This window comes from Microtus ochrogaster, chromosome 19 (genome assembly GCF_000317375.1).
Source record: "Microtus ochrogaster isolate Prairie Vole_2 chromosome 19, MicOch1.0, whole genome shotgun sequence".
Lineage (NCBI taxonomy): Eukaryota > Metazoa > Chordata > Mammalia > Rodentia > Cricetidae > Microtus > Microtus ochrogaster.
This window is the reverse complement of record NC_022021.1, coordinates 3471301-3479904: the sequence shown is the minus strand read 5'-3', so window position 1 is coordinate 3479904 and position 8604 is coordinate 3471301. Positions and strand designations below refer to the sequence as shown.

Sequence of the window (8604 nt, the reverse complement as noted above, 5' to 3'; positions counted from 1 at the left end):
AAGGACCGCCCACCTCCATCCAGGTTTAGTAAGTTGAGCATCCAAACTGCCTAGGCTCCCCCAAAGCTAGTATGTGCAGTAGGATCAAAAACCCATTGCCATTGTTCTTGAGTAATTGAGTCTTGATCACTCAGGCTCAAGGTCATTTCTGCCTACTGTTACAAAGCTGTGAGGGGAAAAAACTGACTCTTTCACCTTCAAGGCAACACACTGTAAATCCAAGGCCACTTTTCTAACTCTACCCTGAACGAGTGTTGACCCTTTCCCAACCTGAAGGTTATATTGCTAATTCCTATGAGGAAATGGGGACTAACAAGGAAAGAAAGAAGGTTTATGCAGTTTTTACAGTTTGTACATCTCACAGTCTGATGTGACTCCTGAAGTGGGGTTTTCTGAACTTTTCCTAACTGACCTCTGGCCTCCATCGTCAACATCCAAAGGTTGGATGAAGCTCAATGATCTTTTGGGCTTCAAGTGAGTCACTGCATCTCTGAGAGCCTCTTGATTCATCTGGTTCTCTCAGCTGCTACCCAAACCACGGTAACCCTGCCTCAAATATGCTAAGACGAGATGCAGACTGTACGAGACGCAGTGTGTAATCAACCTTTCATATCTGTGGGACACTTGTCTGCAAATTCAGCAAAACTCATTAGAAAACCTGCAAAGGGAAATTATAGAGAGTTCCTAGAAGCAAAACTTGAATTTGCCCTGAACCCGGTGTTGTGATGAATCCTCGTGAACAAGCGTTCCTTGGGTTCCGCATTAGGTATTGTAGGTTGCCTAGAAACAGAGAAAGGCATGTAGGAAATTGTGTATAGGTTATATGCAAATATTAAGCCATGTTATCTCAGGAACTTGGGCTTTTGCGAATCTTGCCCATCACCTGGAAGTCCTGGAGCCAGCCCTCCGCCGTACCAGTGAACGGCTGGTTATTATCATCTGCTCTGGTTGATAACCAGCATCTCTCTAAATGAGCTAATGTCAGTTAACACCGACTAACAAAGTTTGTTCGCAAAGTTCCCTGACAATATAGTTCTATTTCATTATTTCTGGACTTGCTCGGGACTTTGCTTCCTTTATCTTTGGATTCAGCCCTCTGTGTGGCATGTAGTAGGTGGTACCCAATAAACTTTAGATTATACTGAATTTTTCTCCTCGTATTAGTTAATAACAGCTGTCATCCCTTTCTCCTCTGCAGAATGAAGATATTCAGATGTTGCTCTAAATACACACTCCAGCAGAAGCTCTTCGTCCTCTTCTTAGCTCTATGGCTGCTCTCCTTGTTAAAGCTTCTGAATGTGGGCCGGCTCCTCTTCCCTCAAAGAGACATTTACTTAGTTGAATATTCCCTAAGTACCTCCCCTTTTGTGAGGAACAGGTTCCCCCCCATCCAGGATGAAGTCAGGTATGAAGTTAACTGCTCAGGAATCTACGAGCAGGAGCCTTTGGAGATCGGCAAGAGTTTGGAAATCAGAAGACAAAACATCATAGACCTGGAGGATGGCGACGTTGTGGCTATGACCAGCGACTGTGATATTTATCAGACCCTCAGACGGTACCATGAGAAGCTTGTTTCAAGAGAGGAAAAGAGCTTCCCAATAGCCTACTCGCTGGTCGTCCACAAAGATGCAATTATGGTTGAGAGGCTAATTCACGCTATTTACAACAAGCACAATCTTTACTGCATCCACTATGACCTGAAGTCACCAAACGAGTTCAAAACCGCCATGAACAACTTAGCTAAGTGCTTCTCCAATATCTTCATCGCTTCCAGACTGGAGGCTGTGGAGTATGCCCACATATCCAGGCTCCAGGCTGACTTGAATTGCCTATCAGACCTTCTCAAATCTTCAGTTCAGTGGAAGTATGTCATCAACCTGTGTGGGCAAGACTTTCCCCTCAAGTCAAATTTCGAATTAGTGTCGGAGCTGAAAAAACTCCAAGGCCAGAATATGTTAGAGACGGTGAAACCTCCTACTGGCAAAATGGAAAGGTTTACCTACCATCATGAGCTCAGATCGGTGCCTTACGAATACATGAAGCTCCCAGTAAGGACAAACATCTCCAAGGAGGCTCCACCTCATAACATTGAGGTGTTCGTAGGCAGTGCCTATTTTGTTCTAAGTCAGGCATTTGTTAAATATATCTTCAACAGCTCCCTCGTTGAAGACTTTTTTGCCTGGTCTAAAGATACATACTCTCCCGATGAACACTTTTGGGCTACCTTGACCCGAATACCAGGAATACCCGGAGAAATTTCCAGATCGGCCCAGGATGTATCTGACCTACAGAGTAAGACCCGCCTGGTCAAATGGAATTATTATGAAGGCTTCTTCTATCCCAATTGCACTGGCTCACACCTTCGAAGTGTGTGTATCTACGGCGCTGCAGAATTACGATGGCTTATAAAAGAAGGGCATTGGTTTGCTAATAAATTTGATTCTAAAGTGGACCCCGTCTTGGTTAAATGTCTAGCAGAAAAACTTGAAGAACAACAGAGAAAGCTCATCATTTTGTCTTCACAAAAGTTCATTACAGGTAGAAAACCCATAGTCACACGCCATCGTAAGAGCACCATGGAGCTGGGAATGTCTAACACAAAGAGTTAAGATGGAATTGTGGACCCAAGCCTTGCCCAACACCATCAGAACTTAATGCTTTCCAAGGTTGAACCTTCTCTAGAATTCCATGCATGGACTGTGAGCCTGCAGTTGGTTGGGTTTTGAATGCTGGTTTTGCTTGTTCTCTTACTGAGTCAGAGATCTCAAATGTTTAGTGATATCACATTTATTGAGCATCTGACACTGCTCCAGGCACTTTTTGGAAAGACATGCAGGGATTAAATTCAAGTCATAATGAGTTGTGCCCTCAGGAAGCAATGCTCACCCTCCTAATGTGGCAACTGCGGTGTTTTCGTGTTTTCCATGTAACAATGAAGGTACTACTGGAGAGGACTTTGGAGTATGTGCTAATCACAGCCACTAGTCTCTGAAAGGGTGTGAGTGCGAGGCCAGCTCTCTAGCTGTTTCTTAGTCCAGCAACCGAGACACTTTTGAACTGTTAGACTATTAGGATTCCACTACCTCAGAGAAACGCAAAGAATTGTCTGATCGCCTGCTTGCCAAAGTGTAACTTACCTTTCGGTGCCTCACTTTTTGATTCAGGGCAGACGGAATGCTGCTGGTGTGATATTCGTCGGGTATGACTGTCTGAGAAGGCAGAGGGCCCGGGTGGTAGGTGGGTTGGGACAGGTGATGTCCGGAAGAGGAGCAAAGGGCCTCTTTACTCATCCTTTGCACAATGGTGTCATGAATGACTCCCTTTCTGATTCATTTGTTCTTTATAGCACACATACTAATGAAAATCAAATTGACTACTAGTTCAAAATGTCACCCAGCAGAACCTCAGGCCTAAGGTAGGTTGACATTGTGGATATGATGGCACCCTTGCCACAGTAGCACGCTTCTGATGGAGTTGCTAGTTCTTTCTTAGGTAACTCAGCCAGGGAGTTATTGTGATTGCTTACACATTTTTCTTTTTCAGCAAAATGGAATCCAAATTCAACTCAAAATAATAAACACTCCAAGTTAGTGTAGTCTTTTTCTCAACCGAGCATCAAAGGGGGTATTGTTTTCTTTATTTTACAAATACTAGCACTTAAGAGAATCATTTAATGGGCACACACAGATAAGTTTCAGGGGAACTGGAGGGTGTCTTGACAGTTAAGAGCTCTTAACTGCTGCTTTTGCAGAAGACCCAATACCAGATAGCTCACAACTGCCTGTAATTACAGCTCTAGAGAATAGAGTGCCCTCTTCTGGCCTCCAAGGGCACCTACACCCATTGGCATACACACACACACACACACACACACACACACACACAAAGATAAATTATACGTTTTTATTGAGTTTAAGTTTTGCAGAGAACCTGCCCACGTCTGTTGGAGGGTGAGGCCTGAAGAAGCTATCATTTCACTCTCCCTGGGCTTCTGTGCACTGAGCACACAAATACTTGTGGCTTCCTAACAGGTTTTTGTGCGACTCCAGGGAAATGCCACATAAAGTGGAGAGAAATGTTGAAATATCAGTGTGATAAGAGTATAAGACAAGCACAGGTCCCAACTTTACTGTGAGACTTAAACACGAAGCGAGGCCTCTGCTGTGAGGGACCTCTGTCACCAAATTCAGGTCTGAGAAAAAGCCCTGCCAGGGCATGGGAGTTTCTTCTATGGCCAGTAGCATTGACATGCTGGCTGGCTGGTTTACACAGGAAATGAGGATAAGAGACACTTCACTAGCCATCCAGGGTCAAACTCCAAAGGTCTTGGTTTAAAAAGAAAAAGATTCTCTTTTTGTTTTTATGACTTTAGTCAAACAGAATGTAAGTACAACAGATGAGAAGCAACTACGTGGCCCCTTGTCTTTCTGGAGAGAAAGGCCCCGCTTCCTGTTTATTAGAAGGTGGACGTGGTCAGACAAAGACATGGCAATGCCTTCTCTTCCCTGTGGACATGCTTCTCTGGACCCAGAAACATTAGCTGCTCACGTTTTGGGGAACTTGCCAAAGCACAGGCTCTTGTCTTGGGAACTTTGCACGTTCCCTGTTCGCCTTCAGAACTGATTCTTACAAAAACTTTTTGCTATACAAGCCCTTTCCCAGTCTGAGACTGCTCAACACTGCTTTGTAATTGTTCTTTGTATAGTATTTATTGAATTTAGACTCTAATTTACTCCAAGATGAGAGTTTACAAGTCATGTGTGAATAGTAGAATAATGAAAGCCTTCACAATATATTATGTGTGATCAAGCTACTGTACCATAGATGTGTGTGTACTGAAAAGCCAGAATTGCTATTTTTGTTTCATCTATCTTAAATAAAAATATCATTGAAAGTTAAAATTTCAGAGCTGGAGAGATGCCTAGCAGTTAAGAGCGCAGGCTGCTCCTCCAGAGGACCCAAGTTCAATTCCCGGCACCCTCGTGGCAGCTCACAACTGTCTGTAACTCTAGTTCCAGGGGATCCAACATCCTCTTCTGGCCTGGCACCAGGCACATACATGACACATGGACATGACATACATGCAGGCAAAACACTCATGCACATTGCATAATGAGGTGAAACTTAAAGATTTCTCTTGACTTCCTGAATGTGAATATATACATGCTTCTATATTTCATAGAAAATAAAATGACAGTCTGGGGAATGTAAAGTGAATGTGTTGTTAAGTAAATTAAAATCGTTTCTGTTGCTGGTGTTCTTCAGTTGTTTTCTTATCTCTCTCTGAACTCCTTCGATTGTGTTGTCCGTGTTTACCATTTCAGTAATAAATTTCCCATGGATGCGTTTGAAATAGCGATTTATTGTTCTAATCATGCTGCTAGTATGTGCTGATTCTCTGACATTGCAAAATAAAATGTGCTCCTCCAATCAAGCTCCGTGGGCGGTTGCACTTTCCTGTCTGTGCACATGCTGGCCCCCACGGTTGGTCTCGCTGGCCTAGCAGGTGAAGAGCAGAGCTCTTTTCTCTCAGGTGAGAAGAATTTGCAGGGCATCACACTCCAGAGACAGACCCAGGAACTCAAATCGCTTCATTTGATGAAGGCTCAAAAGAACCCTCCAGGCTTGCCTGTAATCGTTCTCCACTTTGGTTCCTCTCCTAAGATTAATTATCTAGGTTCCTGAGATTAATTACCTTGTTTGCCTAATAACTTTCCAGAAGTTCTGGAAAGAGCGCTCACTTTTTAGCCCCTTAATCACTGGAGAAAGGGAACTTTTTCCCTTGGAAGAGTTCTCATCATTGTTGAAAATTCATAGAGAAGCAGGGCTGGCCACCACTGGTGTGGATCATATGTTTTCTTTGAGGCCAACAACCAGCTCCCAAATCATGACACTTCTTATTAGTTATGAATGCTCAGCATTATCTTATGCTTGTCCCACCAGCTATTATAACTTAAACTGTTTCTCTTCATCTACATTTTGACCCAGGGTTTTTTACCTTTCTTTCCTTCTGTATGTCTTACTTTCACTGCTTCATGTCTGGTTGGCAGTTACCTGGCTTTCAGCCCCAGGCATATCCCTCAATTTCCCCCATGTTCTCCTCATTCTCTTCTTCACTTGAGCCTAGATCTCTCCTGTTTATTCCCTCTGCCCACCAGCCCCACCTATTCCTCACCCGGCTAGCTAATCACCATTCAGCTTTTTATTAAACCAATCAGGTGCCTAAGACAGACAAGGTAAAACAAATGCAACGCATCTGTACGTAATTAAACAAATGCAACACACCTTCACATAGCTAAAGTATTATTCTGCAGCATAAATAAATGTAACAAACACATCTATACCTAGTTAAAATAGTATTCTATTTCTTTCCTTATTTCCTCCGTACTGAGAAGAAGTATATTCTTTTGTGTCTGGGTGAAATGTTCTATAAATATCTGTTAAGCCCATTTGAGACATAATATTTGTTAGATCCTTTATTTCTGTTAAGTTTCTATCTGGCAGACCTGTCCTGTTCAGTGGTGAGAGTGGGGTGTTGAAGTCTCCCACTGTTAGTGGGTGGGACTTGATATGTGATTTAAGCTTTAGTAATATTTCTTTTACAAATGTGGGTGCCCTTGTATTTAAGGCATAGGTGTTCAGTACTGGGATTTCATATTAATGGATTTTTCCTATGATGAATATAAAATGACCTTCTTCATCTCTTTTGAATAATTTTAGTTTGAAGTCCATTTTGTTAGATATTAGGATAGCTACCCCAACTTGTTTCTTAGGTCCATTTGATTGGAAAAGTCTTTTCCAAGTCCTTTACTCTGAGGTAATGTCTGTCTTTGTAGTTGAGTTGTGTTTCTTGTATGCAGCAGAAGGATGGATTTTGGTTTTGTGTCCAGTCTGTTTGCCTGTGTCTTTTTATAGGTGAATTGAATCCATTGATATTAAGGGATATTAATGACCAGTGATTGCTAGTTCCTATTAGTTTTGTTTTTGCTGGTGGTGACAGTATCGTGTGTGCATATGTTTCTCTTCTTTTGGATTTGCTGATGTGGGATTATCTATTGCCTGCGGATTTTGTGGGTGTAGCTAATCCTTGGGTTGGAGTTTTCCTTCTAGTACTTTCTGTAGGGCTGGATTTGTGGGTAGATACTGATTAAATATGGTTTTGTCAAGGAAAATCTTGTTTTCTCCAACTATGTTGATTGAAAACTTTGCTGAACATAGTAGTTTGGGCTGACATCTGTGGTCTCTTAGTGTCTCATAATGCCTAACCAGGACCTTCTGGCTCTCATTGTTTCTATTGAGGAGTCAGTGTACTTCTGATAGGTCTGCCTTTATATGTTACTTGACCTTTTTTCTTTACAGCTCTTAATATTCTTTCTTTATTCTGTATGTTTAGTGTTTTGATTATTATGTAGTGAGGGGACTTTATTTTTTTGGTCCAGTTTATTTGGTGTTCTGTAAGCTTCCTGTATTTTCATAGGCTTGTCCTTCTTTAGGCTGGAAAAGTTTTCTGTGATTTTGTTGAGTATATTTTCTGTGCCTTTGAGCTGGACTTCTCTTTCTTCAATTCCTGTTATTCTTAGGTTCAGCATTTTCATGATGTCCCATATTTCCTGAATATTTTGTGCTAAGACTTTGTTGGATTTAGCATTTTCTTTGACCAATGAATCTATTTTTCTCTGCCGTATCTTCAACACCTGAGATTCTCTCTTCAGTCTCTGGTATTCTGTTATTTATGCTTGCATCTGTAGTTCCTGGTCATTTACCCAGATTTTGCATTTCCAGACTTCCCTCGGTTTTTTTTTTATTATTATTGCCTGTTTTATTTTCAAGTCTTAAACTATTTCTTTCACCAGTTTGATTGCTTTTCCTTGAGTTTTTTTTAAGGAATTTATTGATTTCTTCCAACTTTTTGGTTGTCTTCTCCATTTCTTTAAGGGAATTTTTCATTTCCTCTTTAAGGGCCTCAATCATCTTCATAAAGTTATTTTTAAGGTCATTTTCTTCTGCTTCATCTGTGTTGGGATGTTCAGGTCTTGCTGTTGTAGAACCACTAGTTTCTGGTGGGGCTGTAGTGCTCTTTATGTTGTTGAGTGTATTCTTATCCTGCTGTCTTTCCATCTCTTCCTCCAGTGGAAACAGGTGGAGCCTGTGTTTCCGGGGGGTTTCTTTCCCTCCGGTTGGTTTAGTTGGGGGCTATGGCTCTGTTGGCTGCTCCTTCAGGTGTAAGCAGAGTCGAGCCTTCAGTGATTGTTCCTCCAGGTGCCTATGGGCCCAAGGCTCAGATGGTCATTTCTCCTGGTGTTGGCACAGCTGTGGCTGAGGCTCCAGTGGTCAGATAATTTCTGGAGGTCACAGCCTGCTGCGTTGCTGCTCCACACTCCTCTTCCCCCGCAGTCTGGCGCGGCCTGCCACACTGCTGCTCCCGCTTCTCCTGGTGGTCGCAAGTGGAAGATATTCTTTTTTTAATTTATTTATTTATTAAAGATTTCTGTCTCTTCCCCACCACCACTTCCCATTTCCCTCCCCCTCCCCCAATCAGTCCCCCCTCCCTCCTCAGCCCGAAGAGCAATCAGGGTTCCCTGCCCTGTGGGAAGTCCAAGGACC

At 42.5% G+C, this 8604-nt stretch overlaps 1 protein-coding gene across 2 annotated transcripts in view; it reads left to right on the top strand.

Annotated features, from left to right (window-relative positions):
* The window catches only part of Gcnt4 (glucosaminyl (N-acetyl) transferase 4, core 2), a 29127-nt gene extending 25353 nt beyond the window's left edge, over positions 1–3774 (top strand). For both annotated transcript variants that reach the window (XM_026783686.1, XM_005356451.3), the window contains exon 3: positions 1199–3774. In XM_026783686.1, the coding sequence (XP_026639487.1) occupies positions 1200–2609 (1410 nt within the window). In that variant the 5' untranslated portion in view covers position 1199 and the 3' untranslated portion in view covers positions 2610–3774. The remainder of the gene's footprint in view (positions 1–1198) is intronic.
* The last annotated feature ends 4830 nt before the right edge of the window (positions 3775–8604 follow it).